At 46.1% G+C, this 19,623-nt stretch overlaps 2 protein-coding genes across 2 annotated transcripts; one reads left to right on the top strand and one right to left on the bottom strand.

The window, feature by feature from the left end:
* Positions 1 to 495: 495 nt before the first annotated feature.
* CD3H22orf24 (chromosome D3 C22orf24 homolog) lies at positions 496 to 4,651 on the bottom strand. Its single transcript, XM_032595345.1, is given in 5 exon segments — positions 496 to 722; positions 3,006 to 3,117; positions 3,119 to 3,205; positions 3,951 to 3,966; positions 4,521 to 4,651. Coding segments are annotated over 5 exon segments (573 nt in total).
* A 3,154-nt stretch (positions 4,652 to 7,805) lies between these two features.
* YWHAH (tyrosine 3-monooxygenase/tryptophan 5-monooxygenase activation protein eta) lies at positions 7,806 to 18,988 on the top strand. The gene is made up of 2 exons (XM_030336242.1): positions 7,806 to 8,082; positions 17,523 to 18,988. The coding sequence occupies exons 1-2, from the start codon at positions 7,996 to 7,998 to the stop codon at positions 18,174 to 18,176; spliced, it is 741 nt and encodes a 246-aa protein (XP_030192102.1). The 5' UTR covers positions 7,806 to 7,995; the 3' UTR covers positions 18,177 to 18,988.
* Positions 18,989 to 19,623: the final 635 nt, after the last annotated feature.

Below are 19,623 nucleotides of genomic sequence, written 5' to 3' on the forward strand. Positions count from 1 at the left end.
TGCTACCCGGTCACACAGCTGCACTGTGCAAACCTGGAGTAGAGTCCAGGTCTGGCTGGCGCCAGTGCTCACCCTCCCACAGTCTCCAGGAAATCTCCCTCGGAGCCCCTAATCCCGCATATATTTATCACTTGGGCTCAGTCAGCAGTCTCCTTGTCCTACTGCAGGCACATGCTGTTCTGGCTCTTTCTGAGTTAAGCCAGGGACTAAAACGGGCCAGTGTAATGCTCATCTGCTGGGGGCTTTCCGGTTTATGAAGCCGTTTTCCATCTGTGCCCTCCTCACGACCCCATGGAGACGGTGCACAGCCCCCTCCAGCTCTTCTAGCCTGCAGCTCTGCCGCAGTGGAGTCTACATTAAATATTAACGGGGCAGCTCCTGGCACTGCTGTGACGTCAGTTACTGGGCTGCTTGGTGAGGGCTGCGGTTGCCTTTCCAAGGTGAAACAGTGACCGGAATTCAGCTGGCTCAAATGGCGTCCCAGGGGGCTGGCTGTCAGGGCTCAGAGAAGATGCTGCTAATGTAAGGCATGGCAGGAGTCCAAACGTTTTCCTCCCATGCCCTGGCTCCCTCAGGGCCTGGGTGGCATCCTGATACTGACAGGATGCATTCAGTCATTTGGCAAGTATTGATTGAGCACCTGTTGTATGCCAAGCACAGCGCTAGGCTCCGGGGATACAGCTGTAATCCTGACAAGGTCCTTGCATCATGAGACTTCCCAGCTGGAGGAGGAGAAGGAGAAATAGTCTCAATGCAGGGGCCCTCCCCAGCCTGAGGCTGAGGGATCCTTCCAGAGAAGGTTATACTGAAACCTGAGGAAGGATCCCCAGTTAGGTATGGAAAGAGGGGGTAAGTGTCTCAGGCAGAGGGATCAGGATCAGAGCTCAGACCCTGGTTCCAACCCTCTCCAGCCATTTATCTGCAAATGGAGTTCCCACCTCACAGGGTCACTGTGAAGACTAAGTGAAACCATGGCTGATCATAGCACAGGGCTCGGGGCATCGCGTGAGCTCAGGGGTAGCCGTTAGGAAAAGAGCCCCGTGCCTTTATGTAATCCCTTTGCTCTGCCAGGAATCCTTACCTCCATTTGGTGAATATGGAAACTGAGGCTCAGAGGGGCAACCTGACATCCTCAGGGTTATATTGTGGATTAGACCCCAGGTGAGACACATGACTCCAGGCTTTTTGCCATTTGCCAGCCATTGGCAATGCAAGCAGTTGTCTCAGCTCAGTGAGACATAGAATCTCACTAGTGATCCCAGTAAGGTCCTCAGCTGCATTTCCAAAGCCCAGTTTGGCCTTTTGAGGTAAGGCTGCAGCTGTCCAAGGATAAGCTCAGGTCTTGGCTTTGGGAGGTCTGGCCATAGACCTGGTTCTGCTGCTAACTTGCTGTGTGACCATGAGTGAATTACTTTCCCTCTCTGAGTCTCAGTGTCCCACAGTTAATACTGGCTGTCATTGCCTGGATCTTTGATCCTCTCAGCAGAGCTATGGCAAAGGCATTATGTTTAATTCCATATTAAAGATGAGGAACCAGTCTGGGAGGGGCAAAATGACACATATGAGGCTACACAGCAAGTGGGGGCTGGATTTGGAGTCAGGCCCAACTGCTGGCAGAGCTGGCTACCATTCCACTACCCTGTGCTGCCTCTCAGAGTGAGAGAGCCAACCTGAGTTGTCTCGAAGACTTTTATTGTGGGTCTCTGATCCTGTGAGTTCCCTGCTGCCCCCAGGCCTTCAGGGCCCAGTCATTTCATGGGGAGGGCATTTTAGGGTGGCTGATCCTCCAACTGTCACAGTAGGCAGCACCTACTCTCTCCCTCAGCACAACCTTATTCACCAGGAGGTCTAGCTGTTGCAAGAGGCCCATCTTATGAACAAGGAAACTGAAGCTCAGAGAGGTGCAGCCAACTTTCCCAGGCTTCTCCAGCTACTGTGGAAGAGCCAGGATTTGAGGAGAGTCTGAGTGACTCTCAAATTCAACCCAGGAGCCCTCCCTTGCCTTTCAGCCTCCTCTGGCCTCCTTGCAAACTCCCCCTTGCTCCCTCCCTTATCTTATCTTCCACTTAGCTGTCAATTAGTCAGTTAGCTGTCAGCCAATTAAAAGTGTTCCACCTCCTGAATGACCTTGCCACTCACAAAGAGGGCTCTAGCAACAGAATTTCTGCAGTATGCACAAGGTGTGATAAGATTCAATTCAGCACTCCAGGAGAGGCATGCCTGGAGGTGGGGGCTCAGATGAGGAATGATTCCCCACTGTTTACATTCTGAAAAGGAAATGGCAACTTCCTAAGAAAGTGGGAAGCAGGTGATATAAGTGACAAAGAGTGTGAACTTGATAGAAAGACCTACGTTCACATCCCGACTCTGCCCCTACTAGCTACATACTCTTGTGTACGTGAGCTTTAGTTCCCCCATCCATTTATTGATTTTTATTTCAAGTTTATTTATTTATTTTGAGAGAGAGAGAGAACTAGAGGGGAAGGGGGAGAGAGGATCTGACGTGGGCTCCAAGCTGACAGCAGCAAGCCTGATGCAGGGCTCAAACTCATGAACTGTAAGATCATCACATGAGCTGAAGTCAGACGCTCAACCTACTGAGCCACCCAGGTGCCCCAGGAAAAGATGTTTTTTAATACAATTGACTGGCAGGAAACCTGGATAGAAACTCAGCTACCCTCTCCCTTACTTCCCAGGGTATGGCTTCAGCCACAACTGAGGACAGTTATGCTCAGAGCCTAACAACCAAAAGACTCTCAGAAGGTTAGGGACAGCAGTGAAAAGAATGGTGAAGGTGGAGTAGGTCTTGATCCTGGCTCCCACCCCCTGTTGTCTGTGCTGCAGTTGAATAAGACACTTAATCTCTCTGGGCCTCAGTTTCCTCATCTGTAAAATTGGAACAATACTGACCTTACCTTAACCAAGTGGAAGTGTGCTGGCAAACAATGCCCTGTGGCCTGCTATGGAGTAGCTCCTTGTTATCCTCTTCCACTCCACGTTTTGACATGGGATCCAAACATTGATCCTCTGAAGCATCCCTGTTTTATCCTCTTGAGTTGCCATGCCGTTGTTTGCTGAACCTCCCATGGTGAAATATCCTGGACCTTCAGAGCTAAAAGAAAGAAGGAATGCTGCCAGCCATTAATGCAGCCTCTTGTTTCACAGATAAGAAATCCAGGGCTCAGAGAGGGGAAGTCACAGCACTCTAATGCTTTGCCCTCCAACTTTCCCAGGCCACACAGCCCAACCCACCTGGTTCCACCTAAGTGGGAATCACACAGAAGCTTGAAGCGATTACCTAGATGGTTCCAGCAAAAGGATCTAGAAAATTCTGGCTAAGAAACACAAGCTCCTTGACCATCTGCATGACTGAAGCCTTTTTGCCCTTATTCTAACTGCGGTTCCATGGGTGACAGCTTTGCCTTCTTCCTTCAGAGCTGAGCTCCTCTGCACAAGCTTGAGGGGGACGGGTGCTAAGAATGGGCTCTGAGCTCCACTGGCTCACAGACTGCAGCTACCAAGACACTTTCATCCTTTGTAATGCCAAAAGCTGCCTTTGGGAGCTGATCTGCTCCCAAAGTGGGCTTTGACAAAGTGATGGAGGACTCTGGATGATCCTGAAACCTGTGGGCTCAGGCTGATCTTGTAACAGGGTGGGGTGGGGGGGGAAGGGTTGGGGTGGAATTTGGCATCAGCAAAAGGACACTGGGGCCACAGCAAGTGGCAGAATGTAGGCATGAGTGATGTGGGTGACCTTTCTAAGTCTCATTTTCTTCATCCATATAATGGGGATAACAACCCCTTTCCAAGAGTTGTAAGGATTTGGTGAGATAACATATGGGGGTAAAGTGTTGACCTTTGGCCAAGAGCTGCTGCTGCTGCTGCTGCTGCTGCTGCTGCTGCTGCTGCTGCTGCTGGTGTTATCATTGGCTCGGAATCAGCAAGGTTACCTGGGCAGCAGGAGGCCTGAATTTGGAGAAAAAAACCCTAAAATTCTATCTGGCTGACACTAATCTGTAGGCAGGCAGCCCCTCCTGCTCAAGATGGTAACCATGCCGACAGAGTGAAAGCCATCTCTCCAGAACAATACCCAGGTCTCCTTTGTAGTATGTCCCTTGGTGTCCAGACTTCTCAGGGAGCTCAGAGTGTCCCAGAGTACCCAAGGAAAAAAAAACCAGGACGTGCCTTTTCTGGGTCACCTATTCACTGGGCTCTGGAGGAGGGTTCTGGCATTGCTTTGGAAATCCAGTTCTTTAAGGAGGAGCAGTCCTTACCCCTGGCTCAGGCTGGGATGCAGCAAGGAATTATTTATTGTATGGTTGTGATGGCTGGTGCCTCCTGTGTGTTGGCCTTGTGAAGGTGAGAAATATACGAACTCTTGCTGATCCACAACCCTAAGAAATAGGTGTGATTAGTCCTGGGCCCAATGATTAGCCATTGCCCAGTGGTACTCAGCTAGTAACTGATAGAGTAGAATTTGAAACTAAGTCCAGATCCTTCTTCCTCATCACAGCACTCACATGTCCTCAGGTAGCCAGGGACAGTCTGGTCTGAGTGAGACCCTGTACCAGATGTGGATGCAGCAGAACTGGCCCTTGCACTGAGGATTTGCTCTGAGCTCTGGGCAACCAGTGTGTTTGGCCTTAATCATTAGTCCCCTTTACCTGGTTCAGGGACTCTCTTTGGAGTTGTTCAAAGGTGATATTTATTGATGGGACTTAGAGCTCTGGGAGTAGATGTCCTGTCCAAGGCGGTTGCCCTGGGCTTTATTTATGAGGCTATGGGAGTTGGCAGCCCTTTCCAAAGGGTGAAGATGGGTGCTGGTCAGAGTGTAGCCTACAGGTAGCGAGGTTTATGTGTACTTTTTACAAGCAGAATGACCCTGAAAGGGAGTCACACCTTGAGCCCTTTTCAGCTGACACCACAGGGAAGTGTTGGGCCATCAGGTTTGGGAGTCTGACAGACCTGAGTTCAAATCCTGACTCCACTGATTACCAGCTGTGGACTATTCAAATCCTGGAACTTTTTTTTTTTTTTTTTTTTAAATCCTGGGACATTTTTGAGCCAGTTTCCTCATCTGTAAGATGGGGATAGAAATTGTGGAAATTGTACCTACTTTACAGGGGAATCTTGAGGAGAAAAAAATATACCCATTCCTGCAAAGCTCCTTAGCCAGAGCTGGGAATGTGGCATATGTTCCCTCAAGAGCTGGCATGGATGAGGTTGTCCAGGATAGGACAGAGTAAGAAGAGCAGAGGGCCTGGGGCAGAGTCCTGTAGTACCCCAATATTTCAGGGTAGGCCAAGAAGACAAGCTCATACAGCAGACCAGAGAAGAGGAGCAGCAGAGCAGCAGAGCGAAGCCAGGAGGGTGCAGGGTCATGGAACCTTAGAGGAGAGCCTGTCTAGGAGGGATGAGCAGTTGTGCGCAGAGCAGTCACATGGGCCAGGAAGGTGAGGACTATAAAATGACCTTGAATTTGACAACAGTGGGCCACTAGTGGCCACAATGAGAGCTGCCTAGGTGAAGGAATAGGGGCAGAGCCAGAGTGCACTGGGCTCAGAGGTGGGTGGGAGGTGAGGAAGTGGAGACACTGAACTTTTTGGTGAGAAGGAGAGAAAAGCTTCATGGGAGAACCAAAGTGTCTCCCATTTGACATTTATAAATTAGAAGTAGAATGCTCTAGTCTACCTAATTTTCACTGTTTTGAAATCAATCTGAGTCCAACATGATCAGAAAAGCTAGAAAGGCTCTAATTTCTCTAAGAGCTGGAAGGAATCATAGAAATCCCCCCAGCGCTGGCCCTCCTCCCACCTCTCACTGGAACCCCATTTTCATGGAGAGCGGGGTGGACAATTTATTATCTACCATGCTCTGTAAAGATATCCACCAGGGGAAAGATCAGCCTGGTTTGTTAACCTCAATTCCATTTGTAGTCAGCAAAGGTGACTCTTCAAAGCATGGTGGAACCTGGGGTGGGAGGCCTTCTCCCAAATTCACATTCAAATCCTGTTTCATGGATACCGAGGTCCTCATTTTAGAATCACAGCAGGGAGAAAAAGGCCCAGAGGCAGGAGAACTGGTATGGAGGACCCATCTCTGCTCATTCACTGTGCAAACTGGGGCTAGCCTCTCCTCCTCAGAGCTCTGTTTCTCCTTATGTGGGATAAAGGGTTGGATAACAGTGACTCTAAGTGTCCTGCCATCTCGAGCATTTCAGGATTTCTATTCTACAATGCATTTGACAGTCCTTCGAGTCCAATTTCCAGATGGTAAAACTAAGGTCCAATCAGTCCCTCCCTTCTCCCTTCAAATGCATCTTACTCCCCAGAGTAAGATTCTTGGCTTGAAATATGGCTTCCACATCTCTCCTGGTTCCCAGTTACCTAAGGATAATGACTCAAATAATCAGGCTGGCATTTAAAACACTCCATGATCTTGTTTTGCCCAGCCTCATTGCCCACTGCCAGGCCTGTCTTCTCACCATCTTTGATTTTGTTTCTATCCTTGCTGCCAAGCCTTTGTCTGCTGGACCCCACTCCTAATACCTTTTCCCTGACTCTCATCTTCCTCAGGGTCCAGCTAAACTGTACTTACACGTATTTAGATCTACCTTATGAGACAAGAGAATGTATCTTACTTATTCTATAGTTACTCCTTCCCCCTATGCTGAGCATGCAATAAAATTCTCAGAGAACCTAAGGTCCTTTCTACCGTGCTGCCCTTGGCATTTGTACTTAAGTGGGGCTGTGTTTTAGCCATTGGAATTTTCCTAGTTTGTCCAACGCCCAGCCACAGGCCTGGTATGAGGGACCCTCGGCACGGAATGCCACAACTGGGATGAACTTAGTGAGCAGCCAGCCCATCCACCCCACCTCCCCCCCCCCCCCCCTTTGCCACAGAAGGATGTTCAGTCTGGGTTTGAACTCAGATCTGCCCCACCGCTTACAGGATGGGTAACCTTGAGTCACTAATCTGACTCTGAAAAATGGGGAGACCAACTGTGCCCACCTGTGAGGTGGGTTGTGAGGATTAAATGTTTATGTCCATACAGGCCTAGCAGTGGGCTGGCTCCTAGTAGGTATGTGCTGAATGTTACTAATCACAGCCAGACTACTCTGTCCCTCCTCTCATGGAAGGCACAGTATACCCAAAGTCACTTCTCAAGGTGGGAGCGCAGCTCTGAAGCCCGCTGTATGTGAATGTGTATTTGGGGGTGGCGGGAAGGGTGCTGTCCCCAAAGTACGGATCTGATCCGGCCCCGGCCAGTGCAGACTCAAGCGCAAGGTGTGTCCCAAGGCCCGGTCCACCAGCCTGGGGGCTCGAGGAGGGCGGTCTCGGCCCGCCCCTCGGGGCACACGGCCTCCTGGCTTTTCCGGACAGTAGGGTTATTTGCTTTTTGGGAACTTCTCAAGCCAGATCTCCAACCTGGCCTCAGAGGCGCGCTTCAAGGAGGAGCTGTGACACTGAGCTACCTACGCAACCGCATCACCGCGCCCTCTCCTAGGGCTCCGCAGTCCCCACCCCATTCTCCCTTCTCCCACCTCCACCTATGCGGCGGTAAAATGCAGCACTCACAGGGCGCCTGCGCAGCTCTCGGGCGGGGCCGTGGCGGCGGCAGCTATTTATAGTAGGTGACGTCACCTTGAAATAGACCGTTAGGGCCGGCCCGCCCTTCCCCCCCCCCACTCCCGCCGCTCTCCGCCGCCAGGCCCGGTTGCTCCCACTGCGCAGGCGTCCTCCGTCCTCCCATCCCCCCGCCCCGCGCGGCCGCCTCTCCTCCCTTGGCGGCGTCGGTGGCGCGAGCCACAGCGTGCGGGGCGAGCCAGCGAGAGGGCGCGAGCGGCTGCGCTGCCTGCAGCCTGCAGCCTCCGGCCGGCCGGCGAGCCAGTGCGCGTGCGCGGCGGCGGCCTCCGCGGCGACCAGGGAGCGGACGCACGGGCGGGCGAGCGGGCGAGTGGTGCGGGAGTGAGGCGAGGCCAAGCCACGAGCGACATGGGGGACCGAGAGCAGCTGCTGCAGCGGGCGCGGCTGGCCGAGCAGGCGGAGCGCTACGACGACATGGCCTCCGCCATGAAGGCGGTGAGCGCGCCGGGAGGCCGGGCGGCCGGGCGGCCGGCTGGGGGGCCCGGCGTAGGGGAGGGATGGGCGGCCGGGCGGCGTCTCCCTCGGGGCCCGGGGCGACCCCTCGACCTCGCTGGGCGCGGCCGCCCGCCGGCAGCCCGCACTTCCCGCGCCCGCCCCGCCATTTCCTGCGGCCGGGCCCGGGTGGGGTCTCCGGGGAGGAATGGAGCCCCACGGGGACGGGTGGGTGACAATACCCTCCTGCGGGCGGGGGATAGTGCCCCCTTTCGGGCGGGCAGGGGTCGCGGCATCCCAGCTTGGAGCCTTGGGTTGGGGGAGGGGGTGCCCGAGGAAACGTGAGAGCCGCATTCCTCGTTCTAGACTGTTCTGCTCAACTTAGGGGCACACCTTCCTCTCGCCTTCCTCCATACTCCAACTTGTAATAAAGAATCACCTAGTGAGTGGCGCCCTGTCTCTCCTGGTTTTCTCTGCCACTACCTGAAGTGTGTCTGATTACGATCTGTTTTGCCCTGCTCGCCGGAATCGTTCTCGTTCCATCTTCCCATACCCGGGGTCTGGCTTTGTGTGCGAAGACCCCCCACCCTGCAGTCTAGACGTGGACGCAGGCGGGAGGGCTGGGGGGGGGGCGGGGTGTTTGGGGCCCGATTACCAGGTTTGACGTGGGGAGCATCTGCCTGGAGATTAAAATGAGACGTGACTTGTTGGCGAGACAGAACTGTATGCCTTTGCCTTCCCGAGATCCTCATAGATCCTTATAGATTGATTCTGCAGCTTGATTTCCGGTGAAAGAGTCGTGCCCAGCCACACCCTAGCAAATACCGTGGATTAGACACCACCTGCATTTCTGAGACTAAGAGTTCTGGTTATCCTCGCACTGTCCCTGCCTTTTAACATTATTTTACGTTTTTTTCTAAATGAACGTTACTTCTCTGCGTCAAGGTCACATAGTGGTACAGCTACAGCTGGCGGCCCCCAGCCTGCTATGTTCATCCAGTGTACATCCTCCGGAGACCTGGGAGGATCCGCCTTAGACATAAAGATTCTGCAACTCTAGGATTGGGACTCAGAAATGCACCTTAACCAGTGCTCATGGCAATTTTTAGCGGGCTGAAGCTTGACAATTACTGGCCTGAATTATGGCTCATTTGTCCTTTTGCTGGACTTGTGAGATTTCTTAGAAATCTACAAATGGAGAGACTCCCTAAAATTTCAGAATCATTTGAAAACCTTTTCAGGCTTTTGATATTAATATCATATGAAATGCATTGTTGAGGTCAATATTTAGAAGTATCCAGCTAAGAAAGACAGTTGAAGAGGTATCTTTCCTGTACTATTCTTGTTACACCTTGCCCTAAGTGTGTTTGAAAAACACCACTACCACTCATTTGTTGATTCATTGGTGATCCCGATTTGAGCACTGGCATGCTGTCACAGGCTAGATAGTCTTAAACCAGGGACAATCTAGGTCTGGGATCTGAAGTCTTTGTAATTTAGGGGGACCTCTTTAAGGACACAAATGTAAAATCTATTAATTTTGCAGGTTTTACAGAAACAACGGAATCCATTTCCTCTGAAGGAGTTCTGAGCTTAATTTTCTTTGGGATAAGAGAGTCACTTCTGTCCACACAAGTCACACTTGAGTGAGCCTCTTCTCCCCAGTAACAGAGTAGTACTGGGATTGTGCAGGCTGAGGCCTCTCTGGACATTTTAGTGAGGTCCTCGTTCACCTTGTGAGTGGGGCTTGAAGACCTCAGTGTTAGGAGCCCTTTGGGAATAAAGGAGTTGGTGTTGAATAAAGGTGAATTGAGGTTAAGGAAAAATGACTACAAAGGACATTCTGGAGCTCTGGGAAATCTGAGGCAATGTGAAATGGAAAGTAAGGAAAGGATTGAGAGATGTAACCAGAATGAAATAAACTATTTGGGGAGAGAAAAAGATTGGTTTTCTGCTTTTTGTAAGCAGTCTCGAATAATGCTTTCCTGCAGCTAGCTAGAAACTTGTGTTCACAGCTTTTCTCTGAGACTTTTAAGGTAGCATTTTGCAAACTCATGGACCCTTCCATGTGTTGGGAATCTGTAATAGCTGTATCTTAAATGATTGATGGGTTGGATAAGCCATCCAGCATTTAAAAATCAATCCAAGCTCTCATTATGTCATCTGAGAATTGTGATAAACCATTCCCTCAAGGTAACTCCTTTTAAAAAATCCAAGTTTTTTTTGTCATCTAAATTAATGGAATATATTCTTTGGAAAGGACTTGGCAGGGGTCAGTGGAAGACCATTTCTTATGTTTTATCTTTTGATATTTGTGCGTTAAATACTTAATGTTATTGGGAAAAGACTCAGTCCCATTTTATTAATATTGTAGACCTAAAGTAGAGCTTCTGGAAAAAGAATTCTAGTAACCCTCTGGATTTATGTGGGATTTCTTCGGGTGGTGGAAGGGCAGGTAAGTAGACTGCTCGCGGGTAGACCCTGAGTGAGGAGACGTTCTAATGCCACCACTCTTGTAATTTTGAAACCTAACATCACTTTGCTTCAAGTCCTTTGAAATGTAAAACTAGTAATGTTGGTATTAATATCAAGTCAGTTTTCAGTCTTCATTCTAACTTGTTTTCTGTTTTCTTTATAATTTAAATGGTCACCTAATAATGCCTGTCTGTAATCATTGATGTTCCTTGTGCTACCAGCGTCACCTGGAGGATGGTGTCGGTAAGCTTTAAGAAAAATCATGCTTTAAGAAAAGCTTTAAGAAAAATATTGGAAACAGTGGTGTTGCCTCAAATCAAGGCAGTTCCCTGCCTCACCCCATAATGTGAAGAGGCAAGAAATGCTTCTGAAGTAAAGGAGCATCTTCAAGATCTCCTCATCTCATACATACCTAGCAGCTTGCAAAGAATGCAACAGTGGGAAGAAGCATTGTGAAACATTGTAGAACCCAGGTCCTTTCCAGGCGGGGGTTGGAATGACCTTACAGAAATCGTAACCTCTGAAAAATTGGTATTATAAAATCTTAAGAGAAAGTAAAATAAACCTATAAAGGAGGATAAAAAATGTCAGTGCATTAGACTGAATGATTTAAGGAAAGAGGGTAAATAACCAGATTTCTGGTGAGTACTCATGGATAGACGTGATTCATTCATGTCTCTTATTGCTGTAAGTCATCTATTTTATATTAAAACATAGAAGTAGTAATTGTGAATTTAAAAAACATCAAAATATTTGGGATAGCATGGTGTGTTTTAACATTTTTACATAGTTGATTACAAGGTTGACAAAGGACAGAGAAAGTCTGAAGGACTTGAAGAATATCTATAAAAATCTTAAGTGTAGGAAACAAAGCTGCAGCTTAAAGAAACAGTCTGAGAGGAAGAGGCACTTGGCCCAACCAGGGGCAAAAGGCTCTTATTCCAACAGCTGTGAGATTATGGGAAGTGGAGGAATGAGCAGGTGGTATATAAAAAGAGAGCTCGGCTGAGTGGCTCAGGGTGAGACATAATGCTGTGTTGCAGGTATTAAAACTAAAGATGATTTTGAGGTATACCAAAATTGTGGTTAGTGTGAAATCTTAAAGCCACATCAGTGCTGTAGTTTGAAATATGAAATAAACTAGAGAGTCCTCTTTCCCACTAAGTGCTCATTTGTAATGTAATTATTGCTTTGCCATATTTTGGTTGAGGAAGAAGAGAAGGTTCTGGATTCTTGCAGTAGCCTGAATTAAAAGGATTTCAGATAGTGAACAGTTCACAGAGCTTTGTCTGGAATTTCATATTAGTATTAGAATGCAGTGTCACGCTTCCAGAAATATGGTTTAGGAGGAGGTACCCCAAATGTGTTTTCTGTGTTGCAATTCACCAAGTTTATGGAACTTAACCATTTTACTAATTAGGCATTCAGTAAATGGTTAGCTGTTACTCCCATGTGTACATTTTCATTTAATTTTCATAACAACTCCAGATGGATTAACTCTGGATAGTTGTTAACTCCATTTTACAAAGGGATTTAAAGAGGTTAATTTTTTCGAGGTCAAATTGTAAAGCCAAGAATTGAACTCTGGAAAGTAGAACTGTAACTTTAACCACTGTATAGTAATGGCCCAGGGATAATATTTCTAGTATACATTCTGGTATACTAGTCATCATTGGTGACTGACTTCTAGGCCCTTTACACAAGTGGGTTTAGTGAACAAATAATTTCACCTATCAGATGTAAGCCATTTTTGCCAAGTTTGATTAAAAACAATCTACTGCCTATGGGTCTTAACTATAGCAGGGGAACGTAAAAGGCAAACTCACACATCTGGATTTTGCTTGTTCTGAAGACCAGGAGGGGTTTTTAGTGTAAGAAACAAAGTTTTAATTGAATTTGAATTCCTGCTATGAATTAAGAAGTGCAGGACTCTATGTTAAATTATACTTGTGGTATTTTAAGAAATTGTTTCATATCCTTGGTACCAGTTGTTTCTCCACATGGCTTTTAGTATATTTTATAAGCCTATAGGCCCTAAAATTTCATTGTCTAGGTTATTGGTAAAATTCCTCTTAGTGTCCTGGTTGAGGCCACCCATCTTCTGCCCCATGGTTTGGGTGCTCTTCCCACTCCTGGCTGCAGCGGCTTTCCCCTGTGGTGGTGGGTGTTGGCACTTCCCTATGATCGGAACTTGGCACAGCTTCTGAAGCTTTCAGCACTGGTGCCTCCAGGGATAGTAGCATGCAGTAACCATTCAGATGGGTTGTATTTAATCCTTGCCAATCCCTACAAAAATGTTCAGTTATGTCAAGAGCAAGAAAAAGGCAGTCTCTCCATGATACAAAGGTAGCTATTTTGACTAAGCTTCAAGTGGATATTAACTACCTGAACTCATCTGCTCTGAGCTTGAAGTTTAGCTTCTCTTTGGCTTTCTAGGACTGCAGCCTTGCCCTGGTGAGGACAGGGAGTGGTCTTTCCAGGCCTGGGCAAGTGGTGACAGGTGGGTGCTTTATCAGCTTGGGACCAGCCAGAATCCTCACTTTGAGAACAGTAACTTGGGGAAGAGTCAGCCAAAAAAACTTTCATTCCTCTGGCTCATCTTTTTTTTCTTTTTCTTTTCTTTTTTTAAAATACATACAAGGTTCTGCCACAGAAGCTTAAAGATTTTATGATGTGGTTCTTTTTACTTAATTATACATGAGAGTCGTTTTTTCCTGTTGTAAACTCTTATATCAAAAGCAAGCTTGTTGGTAGCAAGTGGGTGTGGGTAACTATAAAAGATGGGATAGTAGTGTGTGCATGTAGCTCTGAAGGATGGGAGTGCCCTTCAGGAGAAATAACGTTTACCCTGACTTCGGCAATGTGGCCTGGCAGTCCATGGGGTGGCATTTTTTGTTTGCTCAGTATTACTTTTGAGGTTGGATGTTTCCCAGATTAAGAACTTTAAGTTTTCCCAAATAGTCCCTATGCTATTTTTGGCAGTGGATCTATTTTTACTCACAAACACATAGTTTATTGCCTGGTGAGTTAGTGGGAGGAGGCCCTTAGGAATTTTTGAGTAAGCGAATGGTGTCATAGGAAGATAAATGAGTTACTAGCCTGCCGGCTTATTTGTAACTTCTAGTACTGCTGTGTAGTCCCAGAGCGGAGAAAATGGGGTGGAAGTGAGTGCCCTGGGCTGGGGTTGGCACAGCCATGGCAGTATGGTAAGGCCATCAGTCAAATGGCTGGCCTGGAGTCCAATCCTTAAGGGAGATGGAGACATGGGCCTTTATAATAAATGGGAATGGTCCACCAATTTAAGGTTTTTAGAAAGAGTGTAAGTAGGATTAAGTGGAGTGGGAGGTGGACAGAACAGGAAGGCAGAGAGGCTGTGTGCAGAGTTGAGGAGCCCCTTAGATGTGGTGCAGCCACATGAAGACTTAGTGTCTGGAATGGCTACCCTGAAGGCAGCTGATGTGTGGCAGAAATGAGGGTGTGTTGAAACTGGCTGGAGTAGAAAGCAGGTTGAGAACCATTGTGCAGGTCTCTCTATCTTGAAAATTCTGTGTCTTTGCTTCATGTTCCCAGTTAGAAGCCATTTGGAAACTTATAATTGTAGAGCTGCACTAAATCATCTGCATAGAATATGCATGCAGATGACCATCTGGCTGTGGTTGGGACTAGTAGCTGTTTCCCTTTCCATTATACTACATTGCCTCCCAGTGTCTCCTTCTCTTAGCATATCACCAGACTTGCCTTAGCTCTCCTGCCTCCAGTAGTCTAGAATTTAAAATGTTGGGAACTGGTGCTAACATTTACGAAGGTTGTTTGCAGTGTGTGTCACCAAACAAGACTGGCTGTAAATCCTGTGTATTTTAATAGGCCATTTGATTGCATTTTGCTCTATCATTTTCCAATGTGGGGAAAGCTCAGTTTCCTTTAGTTATCCAATCAAGTAATAAAATGATCTTCCTTCCATAAGTTTCCCTTTCGTAACTGAGTTGTAACCCAGGAGCATAAAAAAATACTATATTTAAACATATCCAGTTATTTCCTAGTTAGGCCCTGGCTGGGGTTCTAAGAACAATGCTTGCTTAGCTGTTAGTCACACTCAGCTGATGCTGATAGTGATTCATTCAGACTGGCAGGAAACCAGATGATTGTTATATAAACACTAATAATCCTAGTAAATGATTTTGCTTGTGAAGGTGTGATAAATATTGCCCAGTAGCCTTTTTGGGCAATTTATTCCTGATGGAGAAGAGCTGCATGCATTCCAGAAACCTGTGGATACACCCAAATTTCTTTTAAACTAATATTATCAACCTTGTGCCTTTCCACACCTCTTATAGTTGCTCAGGAAAAATGGAATCCTAGAATATTAGAGCTGAAGAGGTCCTTGGAAATCGTTTAGGCTGATGACCCTTGTTTTACTTTTGATTCCCAGACAAGGTCACACAGCTAGCTCAGGCTAAACTCCAGATGTCTTATGGTGGTTTTGTTTTTTAGTAATGATACTGTCCATTGTACAAACACCGTGTGTGATATATAAACATATTTCACATGCACTCAGTTTTAACGATACATTCTGGAGAGTTAACTTGGGTCTTTGTGGCAGTCTTAATAAGCATCTTTATTAGCCACAGGGTGAAGTATATAGTGACTCTTTGGATATTGTTGCATCTTATTTTATTTAAAAATTTTTTTGGATATCGTTTGCATTTTATGTCAAGTGCCTTAGATTTACTTCAGGATCTAAGGAGCTCAAATTCTGTGCTTACCTCATATTTGTTTCACTGAATATTGCCCTGAAAAAGTGAGTCATTCAAGAAGATTCAGACATTCTGAGATTTTTCAGAGGATTTAAGATGGAATTTTGATTTATAAGGGTTGCTTCCTTTAAAGACTAAATTAACAAATATAAAGTCTCTTTATATTTCTAATGAACTAATCTATGTGTTTAAAGGAACTCACTGGAGGAGAAAACTGGTGGGGTTACAGGTCTTCAAATGGATTCGAAGGGAGTATGGATTTTGGATTAGTAGAAGATTGCCCTGGACTGAGGCGGATCATTGAGAAAAGTGTGGAGACCACTCACGTCTGTGAGGAGGAATGAGGAGCCTGGTTTGCAGGCAGCCATCCTACTGAAGGGCAGAGGCAGCCTGTAACCAAAGACCACAGTGAAGAAAAAAGTGGAGTTGGGTTGATTAAGTAGTCAGAGGAGGAGAGACAATCTCGGGCTGGGGGTCTGTAGCAAAAGAGTATGGGTAATGGGGATGGGAATGGGGAAATTAGAAGACAGAGTTGGTATTTTTATCTTGTCCAGGGTATGTTGGTGGGGAGGAGTTGCTGGTAGACAATGAAGAACTTGGCACAAGTGTTCTAATTTTACACATAATGATTATATTTGTGCTTACATTCTTGAGTTAATGTTTTGGTTCTTTTTTAGAATTTCTGGTTCTCCACTGCTGAGTCTGTTCAATCCGTGTTAAAGCCTGTCTGTTTTAATATGCTGTTAATAACTTTCTCCTTTGCACCTGGCCTTTCCCCCTTTCCCCTCACTTACAGGAGTTCTCTCCTTATGGTTTAAGTAATATTTTTCTTTGCTTAGTGTTTTATGGTTTCCTAAGTGTTTTTCCTTTTTTCTGAAAATTAAAGACTTTTACCAGTAAGTCATATAATTAAGGAATCCCCCTACTTTTTAAAAGAGGCTGATTTAGCAAATTAGCAGCTTTGGGGGACCCAGACCAAAGTTTTCTGATTCCACATCTGTATTAGTTTCCTTGGGCTGCCAAACAAAGAACCACAAACTGGGTAGCTTAAAACAAATTATTTTGTTGCAGTTGGGAAGGTTAGAAGACCAAGATTAAGGTGTCAGCAGGGCCGTGCTCCTGAAGGCTCTGGGGAAAAATCCTTCCTAGCCTCTTTTTTAACTTTTGGTGTGTCTTGGCAATCCTTGGCCTTCCTTGGCTTGTAGACATATCACTCCAGTCTCTGCCTCCATCATCACATGGTGTTCTCCATAGGTCTCTCCAAATCTCCCACTCCTTTTAAGGGCACCAGTCATTGGATTTGGGATCCACCCTAATACAGTATGATCTCATCTTGACTTGATTACATCTGTAGAGGTTCTGTTTCCCAATAAGGTCACATTCATAGGTACCAGAGTGTAGGACTTCAACATAAGGGGACACAATTCAACAAGACAAAAGTCTGGTGCTCTTTCTACTAACTACATAAGCTGGCTTGCTTAAGAGTTGGCATCATGGAGAACTACCTAAAGAAAGCTACAGCTTGTGAAGTTTAACATTTCCACTTAAAATAATTGGTGCTTCCATCCTCGATGGCCAGTCAGGGTTTCCTGTCAGGTAAGTCAAAGAAGAGTTTACTGCTGAGTAATTGTGTTTCCTTTTAGCAGAGGCTGGGGCACATTACTGTCACTCATGCATCCATTTGGATTGGGGGAGGTCTGGGTGTACCAGTGGGATTCTCTGTAACCACTCAGGGCAAAACTCTGGCCACTTGATCTGTGTTTGATCTCATAGGTGAAGCTCTTACCTATTAATATGTGTTTGAGGGAGGTGTGATTGGTTCTTTTTAGAATATACAATTGGAAGCAGAATCTGGAATGTACTTCCAGTCTATAATCCTTGAACATTTGGCAAAGGAGTTGTTTGATCTCATTGTTGACAATACTTTTTGCAGAATAGCTGAACCTCAGGACTTTTTCATCCACCACTGTGTACCACCACAGTCTTTCCATGATTACCTTTATCCCTATATCTCTACCAAGACTAAGGCAACATCTTAAATATGAATTTCTCATATCCCTTATCACTGAATATTTTATTTCAAATATTCTGTTTATACTAGTGTGGCTTGTCCATGATCCTGTTTTTGAGAAAGTGTTGATTAGATTCAAAGGAAGATTTCTAATATTTTTGGATTCAGATCTCAGTGTTTATCTTTTTGGGATTTTTTTGCAGGTGACAGAGCTCAATGAACCTCTCTCCAATGAAGATCGAAACCTCCTCTCTGTGGCCTACAAGAATGTGGTTGGTGCCAGGCGATCTTCCTGGAGGGTCATCAGCAGCATTGAGCAGAAAACCATGGCTGATGGAAATGAAAAGAAATTGGAGAAAGTTAAAGCTTACCGGGAGAAGATTGAGAAGGAGCTGGAAACAGTGTGCAATGATGTCCTGGCTCTGCTTGACAAGTTCCTCATCAAGAACTGCAATGATTTCCAGTATGAAAGCAAGGTATTTTACCTGAAAATGAAAGGTGATTACTACCGCTACTTGGCAGAGGTAGCTTCCGGAGAGAAGAAAAACAGTGTGGTCGAAGCTTCTGAGGCTGCCTACAAGGAAGCCTTTGAAATCAGCAAAGAGCACATGCAGCCAACGCACCCCATCCGGCTGGGTCTGGCCCTCAACTTCTCTGTGTTCTACTATGAGATCCAGAATGCACCTGAGCAGGCCTGCCTCTTAGCCAAACAAGCCTTTGATGATGCCATAGCTGAGCTGGACACACTAAACGAGGATTCCTATAAGGACTCCACGCTCATCATGCAGTTGCTGCGAGACAACCTCACCCTCTGGACGAGCGACCAGCAGGATGAAGAAGCAGGAGAAGGCAACTGAAGAGTCTTTGCGTCCCTGGCCCTTCCTTCACCCACCACCCCCATCATCACTGATTCTTCCTTGCCACAATCACTAAATATCTAGTGCTAAACCTATCTGTATTGGCAGCACAGCTACTAAGATCTGCTCTCCTGCCCCTTGGGAAGCAGTTTCAGATAAATCTTCATGGGCATTGCTGGATTGATGGTTGCTTTAAGCCCATAGGGGCTCCCTTTCCGAATTGTGCAGACAAGTGGGTTCTGAATGAGGCATTCTGTGCCTATTAATGTATGTGAAATCCAAGCAAAAGTATTGGGGAAGTTTAGAAAGGAGAATTAGCCAACACAGGCTACAGTTGATATTTAAATGATCCATTTAAAACAAGCTGATAGTGTTTTGTTAAGCAGTACATCTTGTGCATGCAAAAAATGAATTCACCCCTCCCACCTCTTTCTTCAGCTAATGGAAAACTGTTAAGGGAAGCTGATTACAGAGACCTCTCTCCTTTCCATCAGCTTCTTAATGAACTGTTTAACGTGAGGTTTCAGTAGCGCCTTGTTTTGCCTCTTTAAATTATGATGTGCACAAATCTTCTTTTTCAATGCAATGCATCTAAAGTTTTGATACCTGTAACTTTTTTTTTTTTTTTTTTTGGTTGCGATTGTTTTAAGAATCATGGATTTATTTTTTGTAACTCTTTGGCTATTGTCCTGTGTATCCTGACAGCGCCATGTGTCAGCCCATGTCAATCAAGATGGGTGATTATGAAATGCCAGACTTCTAAATTAAATGTTTTGGAATTCAATGGGTAAATAAATGCTGCTTTGGGGATATTCTTGTCTACATATGTGTTTTTCATTTTTCCCCTTCTGAAGGAGCTATTTAATAGGTTACCATTTTGAATTCTGGTTTTAGTCTCTCAACCACTGAAGCATTTTTAAAAACAGGTTTTTTTTGTTTGTTTTTTTAAGTTTATTTATTTTGAGAGAGGGAGAGACAGAATCCAAAGCAGGCTCTGTGCTATCAGTTCAGGGCTGGAATTCAGATGAAGAGTTGGACCCCACCCAGGTGCCCCTAGCACAGTAAGTTTCTCGCTCTCTGATTCCATTATAACATTTTGCAGTATACACATAAGACTCATGAATTTTAAATTGTTTTCTGTGAACCTAGTCAGCATAGTCTCTCTGACCCACTCTTCCTGACACCGAGTGGTTGTATGGGAGTTGAGCAGACCAAAATGCTGTCTTCCTCAGTGTAGCAACTGACCACTGAAAGGTCAGGCCTGTGTTTAACCTGGGAGGGTATAGCTTGACCTACCCGACTGGAGTGTTGGTTGATATTTAACCAAAGTAGATATTGAGCTTATACCTGTCCTCAAATTTTCTGAATACCCTTACTGTATTAGATATAATAAAATGTTAATTCAGGGCACAACCTGGATCCCTGAAATAATCTAGTGATTATTACT

Source organism: Lynx canadensis, chromosome D3 (genome assembly GCF_007474595.2).
Source record: "Lynx canadensis isolate LIC74 chromosome D3, mLynCan4.pri.v2, whole genome shotgun sequence".
Classification (NCBI taxonomy): Eukaryota; Metazoa; Chordata; class Mammalia; order Carnivora; family Felidae; genus Lynx; species Lynx canadensis.

Coding starts and splice junctions, on each gene's coding strand:
- YWHAH (XM_030336242.1), top strand. CDS start 7,996: ATGGGGGACCGAGAGCAGCTGCTGCAGCGGGCGCGGCTGGCCGAGCAG. Junction 8,083..17,522: donor TGGCCTCCGCCATGAAGGCG/GTGAGCGCGCCG, acceptor ATTTTTTTGCAG/GTGACAGAGCTCAATGAACC.